Raw genomic sequence first — 13,670 nt, forward strand, 5'->3', positions numbered from 1 at the left:
ATATTTTTCAACAGCAAGAAACAGTTTAAATGCCAGTTTACAGTACCTGATAATTTATTTTTAATTGAGGTATAGTTTAGTTATTTAAAATTTTAGAAATTTGGGAAAGTGACAATTTCCCCACTTTAAAGCTGTTCAGTGTTCTTCCAGGAGTTTTTAAATGTCTTTTTGGGTAGTGAGGCTAAATGTATATTGCATTAGAAAGTGAAGTAAGTGGTTTAATTTCCTTGATAGCATATGTTCTTTGAGATATTCTGGAGAAAAGTCTTGTCTGAAAGTATGAGGATGTGCAATCCAAGGTTAACATTCTATTACTATTGAATATGAAGTAACAAATGTAAGAGTTTATTTGGTAAATAGTTTGCCTAACTGGTACTTTTAGATTACAGACCTATGTGTTGCATCTAGTCATTTGGGAAATGAACAGTGCAAATACCATATGGCCAGATGAAAAGTGAGGGAGAGAGAGATCCTGTTTCCAACCTGTTTCTTAGGACAGTGAGCTGGGATTGGAGAAGCCTTGGATTCAGACTGTTTCCAGCAGTTTTTAATTCTCATATTAGGTAAGAACTGGATAAAAACGTGACATGGCCTGGAGAGCAGTTCTAAGCTGTTCTGTTTCCTGAAGAACTGTTGAGAGTAATAATCTATATTGCCAAATACAGACATTGCTATTTGATGCTGTGATTTTGTGTAAACTTTGCTGCCCCTTTCAGGAAGGTGCATTCAGAGCACTTTTAGTGGTTATTCAGTGGTTATTTGCTTGTGGATCAGTTAGACAACATCAGTTTTTCTGGATTCACGCAGGTTTGGAACTTGAAGGCTGATCAGGAAAATTGTCTAATAAGTTGTAGGTTCTGTACAAGGGAAACGTATCCCTGGCTGGTAGTCTGTGGTGTGCTTTCCTTAACATCAATACTGGTGTTCTGCCTCATCTCAGGAACCAAAGCAATCATTCCCACTCTTGCCATAAACACCTTTCCCAGAAGCTTATGGCATCCAGTCAAACCTTTTTTCGCAAAGAATTTTTGTAGCTATTGTTAATGCTAATCTGTCTGGTAGACTGACATCTGTGAAACTGCAAGTTAGCATGTCCTGCAACATGGCGGGGAAGCGAGAGACAAGTAGTGTAGGTTGAAAAGATCAGAGGGGAAAAGTGAAATCTTTATGTGGAATACCCTTCAGTTTGTTTGGTGAGAATGTTCACCATTCATTAATCCAGTCCATGAAATCGACTTTTTTTTTTAACTGCTTTCACTGGAAGAGGGTGCAAAGTAGGCAAATACTTTCAAACTGTGTGGTCTTTATGGTTTATATTTATTGCTCTGAACTACCACTGACCAAACTTCTTGCTCTTGTTCCCATTTGTTACAGTAATTAAATATTAAGTTGTTATGAAAGGATTGTGCTGTTCCCTTGAAAGAAAAAAGAATATGCCTCCTCCATGGTTCTGTGGCACAACTGATGTTTTATTCAAACTAACGTGTAAAGGTAGAGAAATTAAGTTTATTCCATCTGGAAGGAATGTAATGATTCTGGATCTGAAACAAAACTGAGAATCTCCTACACTGTAGTTCATTAGGTTGGTTTGGAGAGAGAAAAATCAACATATATTGTAGATACATTTGGCTGGAAGGACAAGGCAGCCTCCACAGGTCAGTCAAATCCTGAACACATCACCTTCTTAATGGTAGCCTTTAATCTGCATTAAGACTAGATACTGCTTGTCCTTAAATGACCTTTACATTGAATTGATAATTATACCATTAATACCAGGGAAGTACTTCAAGCTTGTAAAGAATGACCTGTGATTGGTCACCTAGTGTCTCACTCATTCTATAAATGGGAAAATGGAGGGGAGAGAAAGGAGTGACACTTAGAAAGCAATCTCTTAAAAAATTGTTAATGATATATTTCAAAGCTTTGTTTGAAAATACTGGCTTGGCTTTTCCTGGTGTTATGTTTAAGATTTCACAAGAACGTATCTTTGTTCAGCACTAATCCCAGCTGGTCCCAAGGTTTCATTCAGCCTCCACATGAAAAGCTGCTTGCTCCTATGTCAGCCTTGGCAGGGAGCTCAGAGGAGTGTTCTGCTGCAATGCCATCAGAGAGAGCTGCTGACCAACACGTAACTTACAGAAATACTGCATCTAGCCTTTATAAAAGGATACCATCATTCCAAAATCTAAAGCAAGCTGTGTGATGATGCTGGTTAAAGCAATCAGCCACTTGTTCTCTAAGACCAAGAACAGTTAGAATGCATGCAAAAATTTAAGTCTCTTTAAATCCTGCTCCAGAAGTCACCAATACATACCGAGCCAGAGAGAGTTCGCCACACCCCTGTCGGGGCTTTTTCCCCAGAGGGCAGGGCCCAGAGGCAGGGACAAGACACTACCCAATTAGGGAGAAGTGGAAGGGGAACAGGGTTGGATTACATTTCAGTGTGGGGGATGGGCACTGCAGGGCAAGGACCGATCATAGGACAGATACATAGAAAAAACATTTCAAATCCGATGAAATATAAACCCAATTAATGCATTACAACAGTAATTGGTATTCACACTGGAATATGAGATAAGAAAACTCATAAATATGAGTAATATGTAATTTTTACCATATCTGATGTAGTGCAAATGTTCAGCTAAGGGGACACCTGAAAACTTTCAAGTATTTCAATCAATGATAGCCATTATCACTAAACAGGCCAATATGGCAACTGGTAATGAAAATCACTTTTTCATATAATTAACATCTCCTCTTAACCTCTCCTAAATATAGAATAATTCTACAATTTGAAAAAGCCAATGCTTTGTTCTGTTGGTCTCTCCAAGTAATATTTGGCCTCTAAAATCTGTGGAATGTACGAAATGGAGAAGAGTGGTTGACACACAATCCACCAAGATATATCCCACCAAGAAGGTGGTTGTGCTGCCATTCAGAGGGACTGTGACAGGCTGGAGAGTCAGGCCATCAAGAACCTAATGGAATTGACCAAAGGGAAGTAGGAAGTCCTGCACACGATGGGAAATAATCCCATGCATGAATACAGACTGCGGCTGACCTGCTGAAAAGCAGCTTTGTACAAAAAGACCTGGAGGTCTTGGTGAACAAAAAATGGAACATGAGCCAGCAATGTGCCCCTGTGACAGAGATAGTTCTGGTTTGTCTTAGGAGGAAAATTTTCAACAGGTCAAAAGAGGTGATTCTTCCCTCTTATCAGCACCACAGGATGAATAACCACTCAATCCAGTTATGGGTCCACAGTGGGGTCTTTTGGGACAAGGACATGCTCATACTGAATCAGTGAAGGACCAAGAAAATAAGGACTTGAAGCATCTTTCATATGAGGAGAGATCTGGGACTCTTTAGCCTAAAGGGTCAGAGAGAAGGCTCAAGGAGATCTTATGAATGTGTATAAATACCTGATGAAGGGGAGTTGACCATTACCACACACAACTGCAATTGTTCTAGTTGTTTTGATTTCTGAATTTTGGGCTCAAGTACTGAAAACTGACCTGGAGTTCTGATCATTTTATTGGAATTGCCATTTCTTTTGACTAATCCCTTATGTTTTCAAGGTTGTGGTGTGGTTTTTTTTTTTTTTTTTTTTTTTTTTTTTTTTTTTTTTTTTTTTTTTGTGGAAGTGAACATGCAAATTGAAACACATGCAAAGATGTTTGTGTATTATTAATGATTGCTATAGAACCTATAGATTTAAAATTCATAAAGTAGGCAATAAATAAAAATATTGATGGTCTTTTATTAATGGCTTTAAAGATGGCAAATTTTGAAAGTCTACTGACTTAGAGTAGTGGAAAAAAAAAGGCTCTTTTTGCCTCATTATCTCAGCAAGTCTTTGCTTCCTCTGGTAATAACTTATCTTTAACTGCATCTTTATTGTGTAGTCTGTGTAACATATCTGGATTTAGAGAATACTTGTTAATCACATGAAACATTCCTGAAGGTGGATAGAGTTTATATGCCATGTATTTAGGGAGATTAAAGTTTATTAATATGCAAAGTATCTCAGGTACATTCTGTGTTCTAGGATCAAATTTAGAAAAGTGCTGAGTCTTAATAAGGTCCTGTAAGATCCATCTGACAGTGTAAGGTGGTGATGCATTGAGATCTGCCTTTGATCATGCATGCGTTAATGTCATGTACTAGATAGTCAATGGGAATTTACAGATTATTTTCTTGGAAAATATAGGTGGCAAATATTTTTTTACTTGGTATTTGTTTCTTGTCTTCACCAAATAATGTGCTATGTCGCAGGATACCTCATGGGAGTAGTGGGTTAACTCATGATTGTACTCTGAAGAGTCTTATCAGAAGGCCTCATTCTTCAGAAAAAAAAGGGAAGGGAAAAAGGACTTTTGCCTTGTGTGTGTAGTGCCTTTTATTGCACTAATGTGAAATGATTCGATGTGATGGACAGCAGTTTATCAAAACAAAATCTCATTAAAATCTGTCTGCACTTTGCCCTTACTCTCCTTTGTATAATAAGGTTGTGGAGCTTTCTGTGACCAGATAGTAACCTGTAGTGTGTGTACTTTTATGGGTGATGAATAAAACTATTGTCACCCTTAAAAGTTGGCATCAATGTTGTGCTAGTAATATTTGGAAGTTTATGCTTTATCAGCAGCAATGACTGGCAAATAATCAGCTGTTTTGTAATGGGAAACTTAAAATAGCAGCTGAAGACATTTGAGTTAAGCTTCATGGAAAAGGACACTGCTGCATTTATTATGATACCATTTTTGTTGTGTAAGGATGACATGATTGTTATTTTAGCTTTTTAGACATACAGTGCAATTAAGAATAATCAATTTTCCCACACATTCCACAAAGCAACTGAAGCACACATGCTAATAACCAGGCCCTTAAATTTAGAATGACTTCCGCTGCTGCATGGGCAGCCAGTGGGTACAGATGCATTTTTCATAGTGGTATGCAGCTATTGTGTGATTGCAGCCTTCTTACAGAGATGTGCGGCTCAACAGAAGCTCCTAATAAACGATAAACTTTCCAAGATTTGCCCATACTACCAATATAAGTACATTTTAAAGTACTGAGGAGGGAGATCTGTACATTTGACATATACTGTAGGCTTTGTAAACTGTAGCAGGCATCCAGACTAGAAGTTTAAAAGACTGTACAAAAGAATTGTGACTTGTGTTTACAGGAAGCAGTAGGTGGTTGCACCAATAAAAATTATACTGTGTTATATATGCACACTGATACATGCAGTGTTTGACCCATAATTTGTGACTTGCATGAGGCTGGTTTTAGAACTCAGAACATCAGCAAAGAAATCAAGATTTGGGCAGGGTGTTCAGAAAGCAGATTTTGCCTGTAACTATAGGTAGTAAGTTTATACTGACAGTTTTAATTCATAATTATTCCCACTAAAGGTCATTTACTGGGAGGAAGAGTCTTACATATTCTTTTTTCAGGGTCTGCCATTTTTTTAGACAGAGGTCTTTATGAACAAGTTTAGCTAAGAAATGTTCATGTGTTCCCATACAAATCTTTTTTTGTATTATTTTCTCCAATATATTTCTATGCTTACTGCTCTTCTCAGTGTGAATATATAATAGCATTATGTTATGTATCTGACTAAACTTTTACTGTATTGGGTCCAAGTCAGTGGTACTTTCTTGCATGCTTGGGAATAATTGTTTGCTGAATTTTATCTTTGCTTGCTGTCTTAGACTGAACTACTTAATTTAGTTTGTGAAAAATAAATTGCTAAACATTATAGCTAGACAATATTATTTTCCATGAAATGAAACATAGAAAGAGTAAGTAGGTGATATTTTAACTATGATGTACAGTTACCTGCATTTCAGAGGACATAATTTTAAAACTTTGACTATACTAGATGGTAAAAGAGTCTTAGGGAACATATTTGTGTCTATATGAAAGATAGCATGTTGAGATAGCATGTTGCTCTCTGTGAAGAATAAGCCACAGTAGCATGAGAAGAATTTTAATTATTAAAGTGTTTCCATTCCAGGACTTACATCTGTGTGTTATTTTACCAAAATTTATTGTGAAAATTCACACCTTTAAATGAGGACATGACAGCTCATTAAAAAGAGAGATTTGGGGGGAGGGGTGGGGGTGGGGGGGAGGAAAAAAAAAAGCTTTCTAGGAATGGAAGATGATGGAAGATGAGTTTTGCTCTCTGCAAGAAAGGATTGCAAGACCTTGCTACCATTATTGCACCAGCCTAGGCTGGCCTCTTACACTGAAGTAAAATTAATGGTGAAAGAATTTTTTCCAAATGTTTGAAAAACTTGGGCTGGTACTATGTATGACTGAAACTGCAGTTATACACCTTCATATAAGAGAGAGGTGTGGAGAAAAGAGGAATTGCATTATCCAATTTTAGAAGATGCCCTAACACAATGGTAAAAATTGAGGATGTTGCCAATTACAGAGTTCCTTTTTTCCAGTGAAAATCTAAGTGAGATGGTTTAGACTGAAATGAAAGTCATTATTTCCTACCCAGTTCAATGTTGTGTTCATCATGAAATGTGCCACTAAGGCCACTGTAATGAAGTCAAAAGTAAAAATTGCATCTTTAAAATTGGAAAAGAAGTCCCATTTCCTCCGTAACATCTATATTGAGACCACTGACAAAGGAGGTAGCCTTATCTCCAGCTGAAGAGCTGTAAACATACAGTCTATCCCTTTCATTCCCATGGGAGTTCCTACTTTGTAGTTGCTATTTGGCAATTATTTTTTTGATGTGTTTGGTCAGGATCTGTGAGTATCAGTCCATCTGTCTGCTCTGAGTCAGGCTAAGAGAGAGACCAAATAAATACCTCCCAAAAAGTAAACATTATCATGGTGATCTTTCTCAATCCTCTGAATGTGGGACACATTAAGTTTTGGGGTGGCTCATGACACATATTTAGCAAATAAACTATTAACTGAGATAACTTCTCAGCTTGAAAAAAATTCAAAAAGGGCCTCATCTATCTTTGTGGATGAATGACTTTGAGCAATTTTTATAGTACAAGAGATTGGGTCTGAATGGAAACATTTAAGGAAGCAATTTGAACATTATTTACAAGGTTTCACTTAAAAAGTGTGCTAATATTTCATAGTTTAGTTACAGCTTATCACCTGTCTTTGTTTTTCCAGGCATTTAAGACCAAGGATGGCTACATCGTGGTGGGAGCTGGAAATGATCATCAGTTTGTCACTGTGTGCAAGGTGTGTTAGGCAAGAGTACAGAAATATGTAATAATTTCCATTCTCACTAGGAAAATGCTGATTCTTCTTCGTTTTGTTTTAATTTTTGTATGGAAATAAGTGGTGAGTATAATTTCTAACACTGCAGCTCTGGCTGATCACCTAAGGGACTGATATGGGGTCTGTGTTTTGGCCCTGAATTCAGAACACACCAGTTTTAAACCTTGTAGGTACTGAGCTCCTTTTGAAGTCTGTGCACATCTGATCAACTGAAAAAACAACAACAACAACAACAAAAAAATGAACAACCTAACAACCTTCCTGTTCTGGAATGGTGAATGTCACATAAGTCACACTGGTGCCTTCTTCAGGAAGAAATGTGACACAGTTTCTCCATAAAATACATGATAAAGTATTAACAAGGCAAAGTTAGAGGATGGGTTGTTGTTCTGCTACTTGAATCAGTACCCAAGAACATTGTCCTTTTGAGCACTTACCATGTGCTGACTGTGCTCACTGAGAAACCTGAGCTTCTTAGAAAAGAAATGTTACAGGACTCTGGGCTGATTTTGGAGTGGCGCAGAGATACAGAGATATGATGTTGAAGAACAACCTTAAAAAAAAAAAAAAAAAAAGTTCTAAATAAAATGTGCCAACATTCCAAATAAAAGACCCCAGTAACACGTAAGATGGGATAAGAGAATTTTTGTGTATAGCATTAGACAACATTTTTAAAAATTACAGTCCTAGCTATTTTGGCCATTGTGTTTTTCTCTCTAGGAGCTTGGATACCTAACATAAATTAATAACACTCAAGAAATTGAGCATTATTTTCCTCCATGTGTTCATGTCAGATATTTCACATTTCTGTGGAAGTTCACCACTAATAACTGGAATATGTAGTAAGAGGACAGTGCAGTTTTGATTCTCTTTTAGTACAGTTTGGGGTATGTATCCTCACCTCACTATGTGGAGGGGTTCTGCTTTCACTTACTTGAATTGGCTCTTAACCTCTTCAAAATTTGCTCTGTGGGTTTTCTTCATAAAGGTGTCTGACCACTACAGTCATCATTATCTTAATATGAATGTAGGCTAATAGCTGAATAAGTGCCTACCTGCCACAACTCAGTTTTATCAAACGCTCATTATCTCATAAAGGAAATCTTTCCAGAGTATCCCAGGACATAGCTGTGAACATCTTGGTGCTTTATCATCTAAAATGAAGAATTATGTAGCAAATGCTTGTCATCCTGCAATCCTTAAGTAAGACAGAGCTAAAGATCCATCTCAATAGGTTCTGACATCTTGGTATCAGCAAGCAGGCACTAATCTTCAGACCATGCACTTTGCTTGACTTTAGGGTGCAGCTGAGAGAATTACAGTGTGCCTTGTTGCTACATATTCTCTCTGTAATTATTAAGGAGTGAATGGAACCTCAGAAGATGAAGCAAGAGTTTAATGGTTTGCATTACCCCAGAATGTATCGGATAAAAATTAAGTGAGATGAATATTAGCCTCAGTCAGCAGGTCGATTTTTTTTTTTTTTAAAATCCTGATAAATGTGTTCTGGTGTTCCTACAATTGAAAACAAGAGGTACAGAGCATGGAAAAAATTATGATTTCTTACATTTCAAACGGATTAAAAAAGCAGAAAAAATAGTTCAACTTTTGGGTAATTGTTAAATTTTTCTACACACTAGTTATCATACTTGTTTCTAAAAAGAATGTTTTTTACCCGTATCAGAATATTGTAGGTATAGATTTGGGCTGCTACATTGCCCAGAAATTAAATGATGAGGAAGTCACTGGAAAGCTAGAATGAATACCTATTAGAGAGATACTCTGTTCTAAGTCAAAGGTGATTTGGAAACTTAAAACACTGTGAAGAGAGGAAGCCAATAAAGGAAAAGAACTTTATTACAGGAAGGCCCGCAACACCCTAGTGGACTTAAGTAAATACAGAGACAACTAATTCAAACATGGGAATTGCTATTAGAGAATCTTTCTGAGCTGAGTTGGTGCTGAGAATACAGGCCGTATGGAAGCTGTTGCCCTGAAGACACATACTCTAGAAATGTAACAGCTGGCTCAAGCTGTAAACAATTGCAAACATTCTGCTTCAACTATATCTTTTCAGGCAAGCAGAAGGAAAAATCTGGAATAATTCACTGTGATGTTTTCAAAATGAACGACAACTAACTGGCTTGTTTGCAGACTTGGATAACTGCAGAGAAACTTTTTTAACACTGCTGGCTGAAATGCATTTCATTGTGGTCAAGTGTTACAACAGCACATCATGATCTGTGGCTGATTCGGTCTGTTTAGGAATACTGAGTGAGACTCTTCAGAAGACTGAAGTTCTGTGTACAGCAAGGGAGAGTACAAATAGATTTGCTAGTGTTGCAAGACAAAACACAGAGAGTGTAAGCTCTGAGCATGCATGAAGAGTTTGAACAAGGCCTCAAATAGAGGACACCATTTTCATTACAAATGTTCACAGTGAAATAAAGAAAATAACATTGGGAACATGATGCAAAAAGATGAATGGTAAATTAATGAATAACTTCTCAAATGTGCATTTGTTAGTCACAAAAAAAAAATATTGAGAACATATATAGACATGCAGGTTTACACCAGATGGACATTAAGTTAAAGCTGAAATCAGTAACATTAATTAAAACAGTAGAGTGAGCAACTCCATATGATCATTTTTCATATAACTCATCAAATGGAACCATAGTTTTCTGATTAATTTCTTGGTTTTTTAAGCGCACATAAGTACTCACTGTCATTTACTTTGAATGACTATACAGGATTTTTTTTTTCTAAAGCAGTGATTTTTAATTCCAAATCGGCAGTATTAAAAAAAGGAAATAATTTTAAGGGATATCAATAGTATTGATAAACTTCCAGACAGAAAAATTTAGCCATTTTCTAATGCTAAATTGTGATATGTTTTGATTTCCATAAACTAGATTATATAAATGCAGAAGGAAAATAAAATATGCTGTGAATTAAATATTGATGGAAGATGCTACACTGATGTTTTATGTTACCTTGCAGATAAAAATCTGCAGAAAAGTTTTGTATCATCATCTAGCATAACTTACAGATATCTTGTTTCGCTTAATTTTGTCACTCCAGGTGAAAATTATGTCAAAGATGACTATCTGTTTTTAGAATCTCTAAATATCTGTTGAAAGAATATCTGTTTTGCTAATGGTTTTATATCATCAACAGCTATTCACTTGTAAAGGAAGCTGTGTCCTTATTCACTCCAGCAAAGTCAGGAGTCATTAAATGATTGTGGCCTTGGTCTAAACCAGTGGCAGAGGAATTAGCAGGATGTTATGTTTGAACCGAGTATCAGAGAGATTGACACCAACTTATGTATCACTTACATGTGGTAGTACACAGGCATATGGATTTAAGGAGCAACTGAACATGTTGATAAAATATAAATCCATTTATGATTGCTAAATAGATAGAAAACACCTTCAACTCAGAAATGTCCTAATCAAAAGAGGACTGGAGTTTGGATGAATATTGAGGAAGTGTTGTATGTACTGGCCCTGTTCTTGAACTCTTCCTAAGCATCAGAAAATGGGCAGAGATAGCATGATGGGCTATAGGAGATTCAGGTTTCAGATGCTGTGGGTTTTTTGTAAGCCATCTTACAAATGGACCTATAAAAAAAGCTAGCATGTGTAGAATGATTATAAGACTCATCATAAGAAAAACCTGAGCTTTAGTGTGCATTAGTGAGTAAAAATACATGAAGAATATGTGACAGTCTCTTTCTTTATAAGATTCTATGCTACCTTTCTCTGAAGCTGATGTAATTGATGTATTTTTAGAAATCACATTTAATTATGTTTATTTATGTTCTGTAGAAAGTCATTGTGGCACAAGTAGGTAAATTACATTAATTTTCTGCACAGCTGCTTTTTCTAATGAATGCTTGTACAAAATTCTAAGACCCATTCTGCATATTTAATTCCCTTTATAGTATAATACACATTGTCTTCACATGTTGTTTAAAATTCTAATGTAGCAGTTAGACATTAAAGATATATTTCTCCTTTTAGAGGCTATACCACCACTTTTCTTTATTAATTTTTTTGGAAAAAAATAATAAAGAAGACCAATGGTGATTTGATAGAAAAATACTTTTTTTTTTTTTTTTTTTTTTTTTTTTTTTTTTTTTTTTTTAACAGAGATTGCTGAAGTGGAAAGAAATAATTTCAGACATATTTTTTCTCCACCTAGCATATGAAGTAGAGACATATTTTTTATTCTGTAACATATAAGTTATGTTTGTGTGGGATAATCCCACAGATGTATCTATTCCCAAGTTAATAGCTTACTTTTTTAGTGTTCTGTGGTAAGAATTTGTCCTGGCCAATCCTGAAAGCTGTTAGCTAAGATTTGGATCTTCAGTCTGGTTTCTCTCTTTTTCCTTTACTTGTTATGTAACATTTACTAGGAGGCTTTTTACAAAAAGGAGTAAAAATTAATTTTTGATTTCTTTATATTAATGATTGATGATAAGTAATAATTTTTGGAAATCATTGATTTTTTAACATCAGTAATTATTTTGTTAGCTACAAATATATATATATTTATATCTCCTGTCAAGCACATTTCTTACTTATTTTTATTTTTGCTTAGATCCTGAATTTACCTGAAGTTAGCAAAGATTCCAGATACAAAACAAATACACTCAGAGTCCAGAACAGAAAAGAACTTATTGATATATTATCAACCCGGTAAGTTAATTAAAAGGGAAGAATCTACATTTAAGCTGTTAATGCAAATAGTAATGTATAACAAACCCTCATCATGTGAAAATTTTATTTTACTCTTTTGAGATACTCTAGTTTTTATAATAGGTATAGCAAAAGCTTACTGATGTTAAATAGTCTGCCTTTTGCACACAGACAATAGTGTGAACTAAAGAAGCCAGACCACAGATTTAAGTTTTAAGAAACCATTTTAACTTCTTTTTAACATTAACTTGAATTTTAGTGAAACCAGTGCTTTCTGCTTCCCTGGATGAATGTAGAACCTGGAAAAAATGCTTGGAGCACTACTTGCTTTCGCTGTGGGATTTTAAAGTTTTCAATGAGTGTTTCTGTATCCAGGGAAGTTCCACTTGCTGCTACTCCCTTACTGCTAATTCTGTATTGTAGAACTCTGTGCCACAAATTCTTCTCGGGCCATTCCTTTTGAAATCAAAAGGCTATGTGTTTAGTTTTCTCTTTGGGAATCATCCTACTAAATACTTAATTAATTTTTTTTTAAGAGAAAACTCAAGAAAACTTTTATTTGAAAGATTAAAATAGCTTAGTTTTCTTCCTCATTCTGTTTCAGAAGTCCTTGTATCTGTGGAGTGCTCTTCTGTTTAATGGAGAGTATGATGAATTTATGTAATGAATGAAAATTCTAATCTGTGTAAACCTTCACAAAAGTGGTTTCGACAGCACCTCATACTTCTGGGGATGAGCAGAAGAGGTGGTTAATTATTCAAGAAAAGTTATACTATCATGTTGACACTTGGCCAGTATTGGTCTTTGTCAACAAATGTGTAACAGTTATCACTAAGGCAATTTTACTAGGGGGGTTTAGAACCATTAAATCAGATGTCTCCCCTTTTCATTACGTTCAAGAAAATGAGTTTCAGTAGCACATCCACACCTCCCACTCTCAACCCCACACTTTTTGTGGATATTGAGAACCTGAACCCTGAATCATTAAGGAGTGTAGAGAGTTATTTTACCTCTTCTGGTTGCACTTGTACTTTTGTCTCTGTCTTCCCTGTCCATTTTCAGATGTCCTGCCCCTGGTGAAAAAACAAAGTACAAGGTGACTTTGCATTTTTTAATAATTATGGTGCAACTATTTTTTATTAACTTCTGGAACTCTTCTTTTACCTTCCAATAACAAATGGATTGTGATAGTGCAGATGAGGCCACTCTTGCTGTAACTTTTGAGCTCTTGAAAAGCCATAATTTATCTTTTGACCTAGTTTTGAGCTCTTACATTCTTGATGCATAATTTTAGTTTTGAAGTTGGTTCATGTTGACTTATTACTTGGACTTCATGTAGTATGGCATTTGTCTGATGTACTCTGATACCTTGTGAGAAGGCTATTTTGCCATCCATCGATCGGTTACTTGGTAGCTCACTGCTTCTGGTTAATTTTGGAGGTTGTAATTTTTTTTTTCTATGTCTAAACAAGAAGATAAAGTTCAAGGAACAGCTGTTCTTTGAATTGACAGAATTACAATTTGTTTTTATATCTGTAGCTATTAGCTAATCAAGTTAAATTATTGCTCTTCTGATTACTGCTTTATGTATTTTTTTTTTCTCATAGTTTGTGTTTTGTTTTATTATTATAATTTCGGCTGAATTTCTGCATATTATGTTCAAGTATGTAAGTGTATGCACACTTTTGGAGTAGA

At 35.6% G+C, this 13,670-nt stretch overlaps 1 protein-coding gene across 6 annotated transcripts in view; it reads left to right on the plus strand.

Moving 5' to 3' along the window:
* SUGCT (succinyl-CoA:glutarate-CoA transferase) overlaps positions 1 to 13,670 on the plus strand; it is a 344,184-nt gene that overhangs the window by 124,819 nt on the left and 205,695 nt on the right. For all 6 annotated transcript variants that reach the window (XM_040064398.2, XM_040064391.2, XM_040064381.2 and 3 more), the window contains exons 10-11: positions 7,156 to 7,227; positions 11,878 to 11,975. In XM_040064398.2, the coding sequence (XP_039920332.1) occupies positions 7,156 to 7,227; positions 11,878 to 11,975 (170 nt within the window). The remainder of the gene's footprint in view (positions 1 to 7,155; positions 7,228 to 11,877; positions 11,976 to 13,670) is intronic.

The sequence above is a fragment of the Hirundo rustica genome, chromosome 1 (assembly GCF_015227805.2).
Source record: "Hirundo rustica isolate bHirRus1 chromosome 1, bHirRus1.pri.v3, whole genome shotgun sequence".
NCBI classification, from domain to species: Eukaryota; Metazoa; Chordata; class Aves; order Passeriformes; family Hirundinidae; genus Hirundo; species Hirundo rustica.